Source organism: Muntiacus reevesi, chromosome 13 (genome assembly GCF_963930625.1).
Source record: "Muntiacus reevesi chromosome 13, mMunRee1.1, whole genome shotgun sequence".
NCBI classification, from domain to species: Eukaryota; Metazoa; Chordata; class Mammalia; order Artiodactyla; family Cervidae; genus Muntiacus; species Muntiacus reevesi.
Genome location: NC_089261.1, coordinates 5,689,030 through 5,701,570, shown reverse-complemented (window position 1 = coordinate 5,701,570; position 12,541 = coordinate 5,689,030). Strand labels below are relative to the sequence as shown.

Below are 12,541 nucleotides of genomic sequence, written 5' to 3'. Positions count from 1 at the left end.
GAGGAGCTGGGGAAAAATACTTCACCTGGGGGCCACCGACAGCAATTCTAAGGTGCAGGCTTGGTGTCATGTTTTTGTTTGGGTTTTGTTGTGGTTTTTTTTGCCTCTAAATCAACAGGGGATTCTCAAATGAAGCCAGGCTTGGGAAGTACTATCTTAGACAGAGGAAGCCAGGGGATGTGTTTCTCCCATCTAGACCCTTCCCTCCTCTCTCTGAAGATGAAAGTGGCTTGTACACATGGAACTCAGTAAGTGCTCATTTGCATCTTCACTGGAGCAATACCACCTGGATGCTGAAAGAACGGCTAAGAATGGAAATGTCAAATTCCTTACCTTTTTAGGCTCCCACTTTTTACTTGATGAATTTGAAAACAGTTTCTGAACAGAAATCTACTGGAGTGGCCACATACAGAGCATAAATTTCTTACCTTTATAAGGCAGTCCTCTTTTGGGGATGACAGTAGGACATTCTCTGGCTTTAAGTCCCGATGTATAATGCCATTTTCATGAAGGTACTACACAGAGAGGAGTAACCCTTAGATTTACGGAGTAGGTACGTGAGACAGACACACACACATCTTATGGCTGGCTGAAGCGGCAAGTCACTTTACAGCCACATTCTCTCCCAAATCATAGAAAACCACTGGATAAATAGACTACTATTTACAAATTTGTTTGCAAGAAAATCTTTAAAAAGTAGAAAAAGGCAACTTATGACAGTAGACCTTTAATTTCACTCTTCAAGATAATAACTATTCCTTCACGTTAGCAGAAATAGAAGATGTCAGTTTCAATAATAAAAATGCAACAGGTGACATAAAATATTTGGGGACTATTTAAACTATAAAAATTCTATCAGAAGAGTGTATTTGTTGATTCCACTTCTGAGAATATTTTTAAGGGGACTCTATAAAGTACACATATGTAAATTATCTGAACACCTAGAGTTAACATGTTCCTTGATGCAAGATCAGTCTTTGAAAACTTGATGAAAACTTGATGACTGAAATAGAATGGTTTCTAAACATCATAAATAGAATGATGTTTCTCTGTGTACTCATTTTTATATACCAAGTCATATATTCCTTTAGGAAAAAAAGAATTTCCCAAGTCCACTGATCTGTATTCAATTCACCTTAATATTCTTGGTAAAAGGTTGGGAGCAAACCACCTGGGTCCCAGGTGACTCAGTTGATAAAGCATCTGCCTGCAATGCAGGAGACCCAGGTTCAATCCCTGGGTCGGGAAGATCCCCTGGAGAAGGAAATGGCACCCCACTTCAGCATTCTTGCCTGGGAAATTCCACAGACAAAGGACCCTGACGGGCTACAGTCCATAGGGCCGCAGGAGTTGGACACAACTTGGCAACTAAACCACCACCACAAACCATGAAGAGAGTAAAACACTGGTTAGATTGATAAGAGCAGATACTACACGTGATCTTAACCAAACGGCCGAAAAGTGATGTTTGGCAGAAACCAACACAATTCTATAAAGCAATTATCCTTCAATTAAAAGCTAAATTTTAAAAAATTTAAAAAATTTAAATCACTGGTTAGGTGTTTATGGGCTTCAGGTTTCTCTGGATATCCCTCTGACCTAGAGCAAAATACCTCTAAAACACTGAGAAAGTGACCTGGTGAAACCCCCAGGCTGGGCACCCAGGTAGACCAGCCCCTGGAAAACCTCCCTCAAGCCTCACTCAGTACAACAGCTGCTCCCAATCCCTGTGTTTCTTACACAGAGGAACATTCTCAAGGGAAGAGACCTTGGTGGGTCCCCACAACATCTGGGTTGAGAAAGGGTGATATTCTTTGAAGCATGCAGGGTGCCATCAGCCATTCTCCCCAACACCTGCCCCGAATACTGAAGAGAAGGCAATATACATGCCTGCCCGTGTGCCTGCTGCAGCACTGAAAAAAACACATTACCATGTGTAAGTTCAGCTCAGTTCAGTGGCTCAGTCATGTCCGACTCTTTGCAACCCCGTGGACTACAGCATGCCAGGCCTCCCGGTCCATCACCAGCTCCTGGAGTTTACTCAGACTCAAGTCCACTGAATCGGTGATGCCATCCAACCATCTCATCCTCTGTCGTCCCCCTCTCCTCCCACCTTCAGTCTTTCCCAGCACCAGGGTCTTTTCCAATGAGTCAGTTCTTCGCATCAGGTGGCCAAAGTATTGGAGTTTCAGCTTCAGCATCAGTCCTTCCAATGAATATTCAGGACTGATTTCCTTTAGAAGGGACTGGTTGGATACAGATAGCTAATGGGAAGTTGCTGTATAGCATAGGGGGGTCAGTCTGGTGCTCTGGGACAACTTACAGGGGCTGGGAGGGAGATTCAAGAGGAAGGGGACGTGTGTATACCTATGGCTGATTCATGTTGATGTATGACAAACCAACACAACATTGTAAAGCAATTATCTTCCAATTAAAATTAAATGGAGAAAAAAAAAAAAACAAAACAGGATGCTACAGATGAAGGAAACCCCTAGCACTATGCCACAGGGGAGTGATCCATCCTCACACCTGCCCAGCTGCCTCCTCACCCCTGCCCCAGAGGTAAGGGGGATTTCTGCAAGGACCAGACACAGCAGAGATCCCTGCCCTCCAGAAAAACCTCCTAGCTAAAGAGAAGCCATGTGGGACCATGTGTTTATTTCTTTAACTTCCTTCTTTCTTTTTTTTTTTTCTAAACTTCACAGCAAAAACTTTCTCATCTGAGTCAAAGGGGTGGGGTGTTTTTGCCAAGAACAGAACAACCCACACACAGACTCTGCTCTCTGGGTTTTTATCCCTGGTCCCCATTTTCTGCCAACTCGGAGAGTAACTCACCTAAAAGAAAGCTGTCAAAAGCACCAAGGGCCTCTTACCTGCACAGCCAGGAGCATCTGGTAAAAATAGAGCTTGCACGTGGCTTCTTTCAGGCGCTTGTGCCCCACCACCCTGTCGAATAGCTCCCCTCCTTCCATCCTGAAACACACAGGCAAAGCAGGGGGTTCGTTCCTAGAGGGAAACTCACTGGGGGGAAGATAACAACACAAACCAAACAAACTCGTCAAGACAAGCAAAGCGGTTTATCCACTCTCGGCTCCCATTTGTCAAGGCAATGAGGCAATAAGCCGCATTCACAATAAAGACTTGTCCGTCGGAAACAGGAGCAAGGAAAGCGGGGGGAAGAGAGTGGTGGGCACTGGGCACGCTGGGGGAGCTTTCAGGAAATCCGATGCAGTAGACTGGAGGCGGACCCCCGGGGTCTGCATTTTTATTGTGCACCCAGGTGGTTCCGAGACTGGTGTCGAGGAGAAAGCAGGAGCCTATGACCTGACAACTGGGTCTGAATTTCAGCGCCACCACCTCCCAGCTGTGCGACCTGGGGCGACTTATGCAACCTCTCTGAACTTGTTTCTAAACCCATTCAAAAAAATGCGGATAAAACCTCACCTACCTTGATGGCTGCTGTAAAAATTAAGAGATTAACTGCTGTAGGTAAAGCATCTGGCACAGTGGAGATGCTTGGCCAGATTATCCAGTCCCTCTGCAATTCAGTTCCCATTTCTATAAAGTAGAACTAAAGACAATAACTAACTCACCACTTCACTTATGTGACTTATGTGACTTTTTCACTTATGTGACTTCCCTGGTGAGAGTAAAAGCACCTGCCTACAATCCAGGAGACTCAGGTTCGATCTCTGAGTCGGGAAGATCCCCTGGAGAAGGAAATGGCAATCCACTCCAGTATTCTTGCCTGGAAAATCCCAAAGACAGAGGAGCCTGGTAGGCCCCAGTCCATGGGGTCGCAAGAGTCAGACACGACTGAACGACTTCACTACTACAACTCACCACTAACTTGTATGTAACCTGGATGACAGTTATGCAGATTACACAAGTCAATCCCAGGGAAGTGCTTACAGCAGGTTTTGGCTCATATTGTCTCATTAGTATCAGTTACTGTTATTGTATTATTACAACTATTATTAAACTATTTCTTTAAATTTATCTAACTGAAAAAAAAAAAATTTATCTAACTGAGTCAGGTCTTAGTTGCAGCATGAAGGATCTTCAATCTTCATTGCAACATGTGGAATCTAGTTCCCTGACCAGGAATTGAACCCGGGCACCCTGCCTTGGGAGTCTTAGCCTCTGGGTCACCGTGGAAGTCCCAAACTGTTTTAATGAGATCCAGTCAGATAATAATCTCCTATTTCATAGCAACAGATATTCCCTCAAGCATTTCAAGGGCCATCCAGTCTCTCCTGGCACTATGACTGGCCTGCTGTTTACTTTATAATCTTTATGGTCAGCCAGCACAGCCACTGTTGGCCACTCAGGGGTCAGGCCCAGCCTGTCTGCCATGATGGCCGGTCCCAGAAACACTGCACACTTATGCAGAATGGACACCAAGGCAGGCCTCTTTCAGGAATGAGACAGCAGGCGATTTTAATCACACCAAGGAAACCTGCAGGTAAAGCAGCATCTGAAAGACACTCAGGTGTCACCCTCACAGAGACCCTGAGCAAGAAGGGCCACCCAGGCTATTTCAGAGTAGTAACATGCACCTGTGTTTGAGCGCCAAGCATGCCACGTGCTCTGCTGCAGGCCTTCCAGCCCTCAGAGCACTTGATCCTCATGACTGCACAGGGAGCTCTCATTACTTAACACTAGGAATATGAGACTCAGACAGGTGAAGTCAACAAACCCATGGGCAGACAGCTAGTCAACAGCAGAGTTGGAGAAGGCAATGGCACCCCACTCCAGTACTCTTGCCTGGAAAATCCCATGGATGGAGCAGTCTGGTAGGCTGTGGTCCAGCGGGTCGGGCACGACTGAGCGACTTCACTTTCACTTTTCACTTTCACACATTGGAGAAGGAAATGGCAACCCCTACAGTGTTCTTGCCTGGAGAATCCCAGGGACGGGGGAGCCTGGTGGGTTGCCGTCTATGGGATCACACAGAGTCGGACACGACTGAAGTGACTTAGCAGCATCAGCAGAGTGGGTTTCAAACCCAGGACTCAGATTCACCTGCCTTTGGAAACACTAGAGTGCTTTTAGAATTGACACTAACCCCATGTGCTCGTTTTACGGGCCACTCCCCACATACATACGCTGAGGGTCCCCAGGATGAGAAATGCAGGCCAGCATTAGACCCTTTGGTGGTTTATAAGCATTTAAATGGAAACAAATTTTTAAAAGTTTGCTACTTACAATTCCAAAACAATATAATAATCTTCGGCATCAAAAAAGTCTTTAATCTTGATGATACAAGGCTAAAAGGGGGAAAAGAGAAAAAATAGTTAAGAAGCTCCCCAAGAGGAAAACTACAAGAGCAGAACTCGGGACACCCACCCCAGGTGTCAAGGAGGCCAAGCCCAGAGCCTCTGGTCCTTGCCTCGGGATTCTCTGAAGTTCATGCAGGGGAGAAGCACGCATTGTGACCTCAGTCGCTTCAGTCGAGTCTGACTCTATGCAACCCCGTGGACTGTAGCCCACCAGGCTCCTCTGCCCATGGGATTCTCCAGGCAAGAACACTGCAGTGGGTTGCCATGCCCTCCTCCAGGGGATCTTCCCAATCCAGGGATCAAACCTGCGTCTCTAAAGTCTCAGGTGGGTTCTTTACCACTCACACCACCTGGGAAGCCCGCAGGGGAGGAGACAGAACCCTAACTTGGCTGGCTCCTTTGTGAGAACACACAATAAGCTCTCCACCCCACCAAACCGACAAGGGAGCAGTCCATTTGACGCTGGCACCAAGGGTGGAAAGCCAGTCTCTCCCCAGCCTTCCTCCTCCCCGTCCCAGAGCACAGGGACGCAAGCACACCTAAGAAACCTGGGAGTCGGACAAGGAGCACAGGTAAACAAGCCCAGGTGGGGAGCCCAGCCGTGGTGCCAGACAGCAGGGCCATCAGCGAACGCACCTGGCACCACAGGGCAACCCATGAGACAAGGTCCTCCACTTTCCAAGCAAGATGGCAATGCTAGTTTCAGAAGAATTCAAAAGCACATGTGTGGTGGAGGAGAGAGATACACATACACATACACACACACACACACACACACACACACACACTTGTGGCTGAGAGTCTGTGACCTCTGATCAATGCTGGGTGCATCTGCTAAACAACAAGGGAGAACAGTATCGTACATTTAAGGCATATAACACCCCTATTGTTTTTTCTAGTACAAAGGATGGACAGTAAAGCTAGTGGTCAGGGTAGATACAAGAACCGGTGAGTGTCAAGGACAAACACTCTTACCTACCAGGGAAAAGGATTCTGGCTATGACAATCAAAAGGAAGAGAGCAATAAGATTTTTAGACTGTATTTTTTCATCAAAATCTCGATTTTTACTGTCATATCTATTCACTTTACATTTTTCAATTTTCGATTAAAAAGACCAAAAACCTACCAGAGTGGGTGGGTTTGCATTTTCCTGCAAAGCACATTTCATCCCTTCCATCACTAATTAAAATCCCCGAAGTGATACCTCCCCACAATGAACTGTTAGACAGCGGTGAATGGACGCCCCACCGCCTTCCCCAGCATGATGGACCTTGGAAACACAAGGCCAAGTGGAAAGGGTGAGACTCGAGACACTTTTGAGTATGAAGTAAATTCGACAGTATGATCAAGTTTCTTCATTCTTAAACTCATGGCAAGCTCAAAGGTGTTCATCTTAACCGGTTCAATTTACCACTTTCATTTATTACTTTACATGTGTCAAATATGATATAATTTTAAATTATTTTAAGGCAGAAAGGGAGAAGAGTTAGAGAAGGGAAGGAGGGAAGAAAAGAAAACAGAAATCCTTCAGCACCTTGCATGTGAAGAGGCTGCAATTCAACCTCTCGGCAGGGATTACCAAGCCCTTCCAGACCCAGCCTCATCCTGCCCCCACCACCACCCAGCCTCATCTCCTTCTGCCGGTCCCAAACATCCTCCTCTCCTCCTCTCCAGGCCACAGAACTCCCCATCCACCCCAGGCTCTCTCCCCACATCACATCTTTGCTCACACTACCCTCCAGCCTGGTGATCCAGCCTTCTGGGCGCACTTGGCCTCAGGTATCAAGCCCCAGCTCAAAGTTCCCATGGATTTTTTTTGCCACACCACACTCTGTAGCATGTGAGTCTTAGCTCCCCAGCCAGGAATCAAACCTGCGTCCGCTGGATGGCAGATTCTTATCCACGGGACCACCAGGGCAGTCCCCCCACTTGCACAGTTTGGATCTATACTTCCTGCAGTGGCACTAATCTGTGTGGAAACTGACACCCAACACAAGCCTGTCAGCAGGTACTGCATGGGCTGAGTCAATGAGTCGGTCTTCTTTATCTTCCTAGGACCAACACTCAACAGAGCAGCTGGCACACGGGGGGAACTCATACGCTGTCCGGTTTAATACCATCAACATCAATAACAGACACAAGCACCCACCGAGGGTGGGTCCTGATGGCCATGGTTTCGTCATGGATTCCACAGCCATGGGGTCAGGCTGTCAGCAAACCATTTCCACCTCTCCTTACCTGTGATCATTGTATACTTGGCTCTGCAGGATCACCTGTTATTGTCACGATGATGGAAACATTAAATATGCACGGCAGCATTACATTAAGAGGAACACAAAAGAGAGCTGAGGGACCTTCCTGGCAGTCCAGTGGTTAAGACTTCGCACTTTGGGGATGAGGGTTTGATCCCTGGTTGGGGAACTAAGATCCTACATGCCACGTGGCCGGAAATAAAAATAAATGAAAAAGGAGAGCTAAAATTCTCTTGTAACAGAAAGACAACAAGCTATTATTGTTGATAAGCCAAGAGACAGCGGCTTATGCATTAATAAATCATGTAGAAATAACGGAGGTACATTCGTCTTTAAAAAAAGCTGAAAAAAAATTTTAAATGCAGGGAAGGCGATTAGGAAGGAAGTAAAGCTGCTGTTTATAAACCTTTTAGCATTATCTGACTCCAGAATATACACCTGTGACATCTTTTTCTTTTGGCCGCGAGGCAAAAGGATCTTAGTTTCCTGACCAGAGATCGAACCCTCATCCCCTAGCACTGGAAGCTCAGCGTCTTAACCACTGGACCGCCAGGGAAGTCCATAACTAAATGAAAGGAAAGGCAGAAGAAAAGACAGACCTGGAAAAGGAACGGGAGAGGGAGGACTGGAAACTGCCTGGTCTGTTTGGCCAGTGCCACTCTGGGAACGGGGCGGGGCCGGGGGGCGGCCAGCAGCCGACAGAGCATGCAGAGCCGCCACCAGACTGTCTCCAGCCCCCCCCAGCTCTCGGGTCACAGGCTGCAGCTGTCACAGCTGAAAGTGTCTCTCAGAAGCCAGAGGCCACGCACCCAGACCCTCCACTTAGGCCCTACAGGGCGGAGGGTAGGGAACTGCAGATCGCTGCCATGCCCCACGTGTGTTTCCTGTGCAGAGAGCTTTGTCTGCGTGCTCGGCCGCTCAGTCATGTCCGACTCTTTGCAACTCTATGGTCCGTAGCTCACCAGGCTCCTCTGTCCATGGGATTCTCCAGACAAGAATACTGGAGTGGGTTGCCATTTCCCTTCTCCAGGGGATCTTCCCGACCCAGGGGTTGAACCTGGTTCTCCAGCGTGTCCTGCACTGCAGGCAGATTCTTTACCACTGAGCCAGCTGGGAAGTCCTGAAAGCTTTAGAAGCATATATTCAAGACTCATTGACCTTTGAGGTTAAGTATCCTATGATCTCCAGGGACAGACAAGGAAGCAGAAGCTCTGCAAAGTGAAATGACCTGCTCAGAACAAGGGATGGGAACCTAGGTCTGCTTCCCCACTAGACTAAAGCCATATAAGAGGAGAGATGGCCAAGTCTATCTGTGCTGACTGCCTGGGGCCTAGAAAACAGGCTGGCACCATAAACATTTGACAATTGGTAAATCAGGGCCTGACTCCAAAGGCCAGGGTCTATTGGGCCTTATACTAGGCTCTACTCACTGTCCCCAAATATCCAAATGCACTCACTCATGTGCCCATCTCTGCTTCCAAGGACTCCCAAGTGCCCTTATAAATTGCCAACAAAAATCTCCAAGGATCCTTTTTAGAGTTTTAAATTCCTCTCTTCTGCAGCAGACATTGGATTTGTATAAATGTTATGTTTGGTGATCTTCTGACATCAGAGAAAATTCTCTGAGGATTCTAAGTGTTTATCTTTGGGGGATGTTTGAAGCAACCCCACCCTGGAAAATTAGAGGGTTCCTCTCTTTAACAACATTCCAGATCCCATGGAAAAAAAGGAGGCAAAGGCAGGGGAGAGGTAGAAGTTGCAAGGCATTAGAAGAAAGCCAAGCAGGAAGTTTAGCCACTCACACTCTCATGGGTCTTCAGATCCACCACAAATTCTAAAGGAACCTACTGAATTACTGCATCCATGTGATGTTGTTCTTAGTTTCTATTTGTCATTAGGAGGATCTGACCAGGTCAGAGAAGGGAGAAGAAACCTTTTGTAGTTTGGAGGTTAAGAACCAGAATCAGACAATCCAGGGGTCCCCAACCCATGGGAACTGGGCCACATGGCAGGAGCTGAGCAGTGGGCAAAGGAGCAGTTTCACTTGTCCTTACGGCTGCTCCCCATCAATCGAATGACCGCCCACTGGTTCTGTATTATGGTGAGCTGTATCATGATTTCATTACATATCACAATGTAATAATAATAGAAATATAAGGAACACAATAAATGCAATGCACTCGAATCATCCTGAAACCATCCTCCACTCACCCCGGGTCCGCGAGAAAATAGCCTTTCATGAAACCAGTTCCTGATGCCAAAAAGGCTGAGGATGGCTGAGATAATTCTCGGCTAGAAGACTGGAGGTCTTATTTCAAGTTTAACTCTGGTGCCCTACCTAGCTCACGACTACATGGGGGCCCACAAATTAATGAAGAAAAACAGAAAGAAGAAAAAGGAAGATGGGAGGAGTCCCATTCATCTAACTTTCTCTTCTCACATCTTTAGACTCTTTCCACTGAGACAAGGTCATGACTGCACAAAAAAGACAGGACCTTTGATACTCAGTGGGGCCAGAGACACCATTCAAACACTTAGGATGTTGTCATACTTACTGGGTACTCTTGGATATATTTGATTTATTCCAACCAAGGTGAATGGAAATCAGCACCTCCTAAAGGTACTTAAGAGGTATGAAATTCAGGTATAATTAATGTACCAAGAGCACCGTCTCCCCAAATATAATCAGCTGATCAAGTCCCTATGATAGTATTTAGCAGATTTACTATGTCTTTTGGTCCAGAACTAACTCAGTGGAAAAACAACATAATTAATAATTAAATCTTTTTACAGTATTGTCCTTTCAAAATTTTAGGGTAAAGCTCTTCCCAGCTGAACAGCTAATACCATGCATGTATGTATACACACACGTGCATATACACAAGTAAGGAACCCAGGTTAATACTGGTTTTATTACACTGAAGTGCTTTGCACTCTCCCCATTTTTTGAGATAAAAGAATTTAAGTATGAGTCATTTTTTTACAGTAGTACTTACATGATTTAATTTCTTCAAAATTTCTATTTCTGTTTCAACATTGAGTGCCGGATCCTTTAATATAATAACATTAGAGTTTATTAATGATAATAAGAGCCAATATTCAGAAAATGTTTACAGTTAAACTTAGTTGAGTAAAGGCTGCCTGAGTTCCAAACTCAGCACTGTTCTTACAGAGAAATCAAGGATGAATTACACAAAAACTTACCTAAAATCACTTTGCAAAATGCTTGGTAAACAATAAGCCATTCAGTAAGTAACTAGGCTCTATGCCAAACTCTTTATCTAAAAGGGCCGTCTCATGTAAGCCCCATAATCCAAGTGAACGGGGCTCTGAAAGTATTCCCATTTTACAGATGGAACAAGGCTCCAAGAAAGGAAGCCACGTGCTGCAGTTCCCACAGCCAGAAACAAATGTGTTCCCACTGTTCTTACATTGACCTGGTAAGCTCTGCTTGTCTCATCAAACTGAGGAACTGTTTACATTTGTAAAAGTAATACAACAAGCAAAAACCAAAAAGAAGAAGGTATTCAATTAAACTGTGTAAAGAAAACGTAAAGTCACATTTCTCATAATTGAGCAGAGCCAGGTTCCAATTTCAAATGTAAGCCGAGATATTTACTGAGACTCTACAGGGAAGAGGAAGCTTCAGGGTAGAAAAGTCGCTCTCCGTTACAATTCCAGAAGAATGACTCGAGTTACTCAACCTCATGGGCTACACCCTCTACAAGCAAAGAGGATATAGAATTACATATTTATGTAAAATGGACTTCAGCGAAGAAAGCCAGATGTTTAATTTTAAAAGCTGGCCTCTTCCTGTAAGCCGGTAAACTCATTACCAAGGCCCAGTATACTCTGGTGATAAAGAGCTCTAAAGAATCTGATAGGATTTGAAAGATGAAATTAAAACATAAAATTGTGCTCCAAGTCATTAAGAATCTAGTAGGTTATTTTCTTCCCCCCAAAATGGAAAACAAACCCAGAATCACAGGGGAAAGATCTATAACAAAGTGAACACTGAAAGGAAATTCCTCTTGCTATGTGAGAATGGCATTGTCTAGGGACCAAAAAAAAAAAAAAAAATCGATCTTTAAGGAATGTAAAGCATAATAGCCAGAAACAGCTGGCCACAAAGGAAAACGTGACTAGAGGACACGTTTTATATTACTTTGTAGGGTCATATGTTGAAAAACCAAAACGTTTGTCCACTCCACCAATGCAGTAAGTGTGTATTACAGGAAATGTAAAAAGTGAATGGTTACCATATAAAGGGACCATATAATTTAATTAAGATCTTTTAAAATCTATAAACTTGGAGGTATTCATTGCCACATTATCAGGAAGAACAAAGAAATAGAAATTATCTAAATGACTTAAATGATCTAAATGATCAAGCAGAGAAATGGATAAAGTGTGATAAAGTTGGTGAAACAGAGACTCAATCATCCAAAAGGATATAGTAAGGAAAAGTTTACGCATTAATGCTTATGTGGAAAAGCAGAATACAAAACTGTATACAATACGATCTCAGCCATCTAGAAACATGAATTCACAGGAACAAAGACTAGAAGGAAAGGGAAAACTGAAAACAGCTGTGGGTTCCAGCGGCGGGGATACAACGGGATTTTTTTTCCCCCTAATTTCCTTTCATTTATTGTAAAAACAATTTTGTAACAACTTGGAAAGAAAAAAAAAGTTCCTGCCATGTGTATTATTATATACAACCAAATATTTTGGGAGACAAATTATCTGTAAGTGTTTAGGTTAGTCCAGTATACCCGAAATTTTCCAAAGTTCTTCTGAGCAGTACATTCTTTACGATGGGGCCAAGCAGCCACCAACGCAGGTACTTACTGCCTCTCTCTCGGAGCTGATAGCAAACTTCCTCTTGCTAATGATCTTTATGGCCACTTTCTTACATGTCTTCCTCTCGAAAGCTAGCTTCACCTCACCACAGGCACCGCTAACAGGGAAAAAATGTAGAAAGTGATTGACTGTCACAGTGTTTT

At 44.8% G+C, this 12,541-nt stretch overlaps 1 protein-coding gene across 5 annotated transcripts in view; it reads right to left on the bottom strand.

Annotated features, from left to right (window-relative positions):
- The window catches only part of CHEK2 (checkpoint kinase 2), a 38,115-nt gene that overhangs the window by 10,453 nt on the left and 15,121 nt on the right, over nt 1-12,541 (bottom strand). For all 5 annotated transcript variants that reach the window (XM_065903905.1, XM_065903904.1, XM_065903907.1 and 2 more), the window contains 5 exons: nt 12,387-12,495; nt 10,532-10,585; nt 5,209-5,270; nt 2,874-2,973; nt 429-515 (listed from right to left, as the gene is read on the bottom strand). In XM_065903905.1, coding sequence (XP_065759977.1) covers nt 429-515; nt 2,874-2,973; nt 5,209-5,270; nt 10,532-10,585; nt 12,387-12,495 — 412 coding nt within the window. The remainder of the gene's footprint in view (nt 1-428; nt 516-2,873; nt 2,974-5,208; nt 5,271-10,531; nt 10,586-12,386; nt 12,496-12,541) is intronic.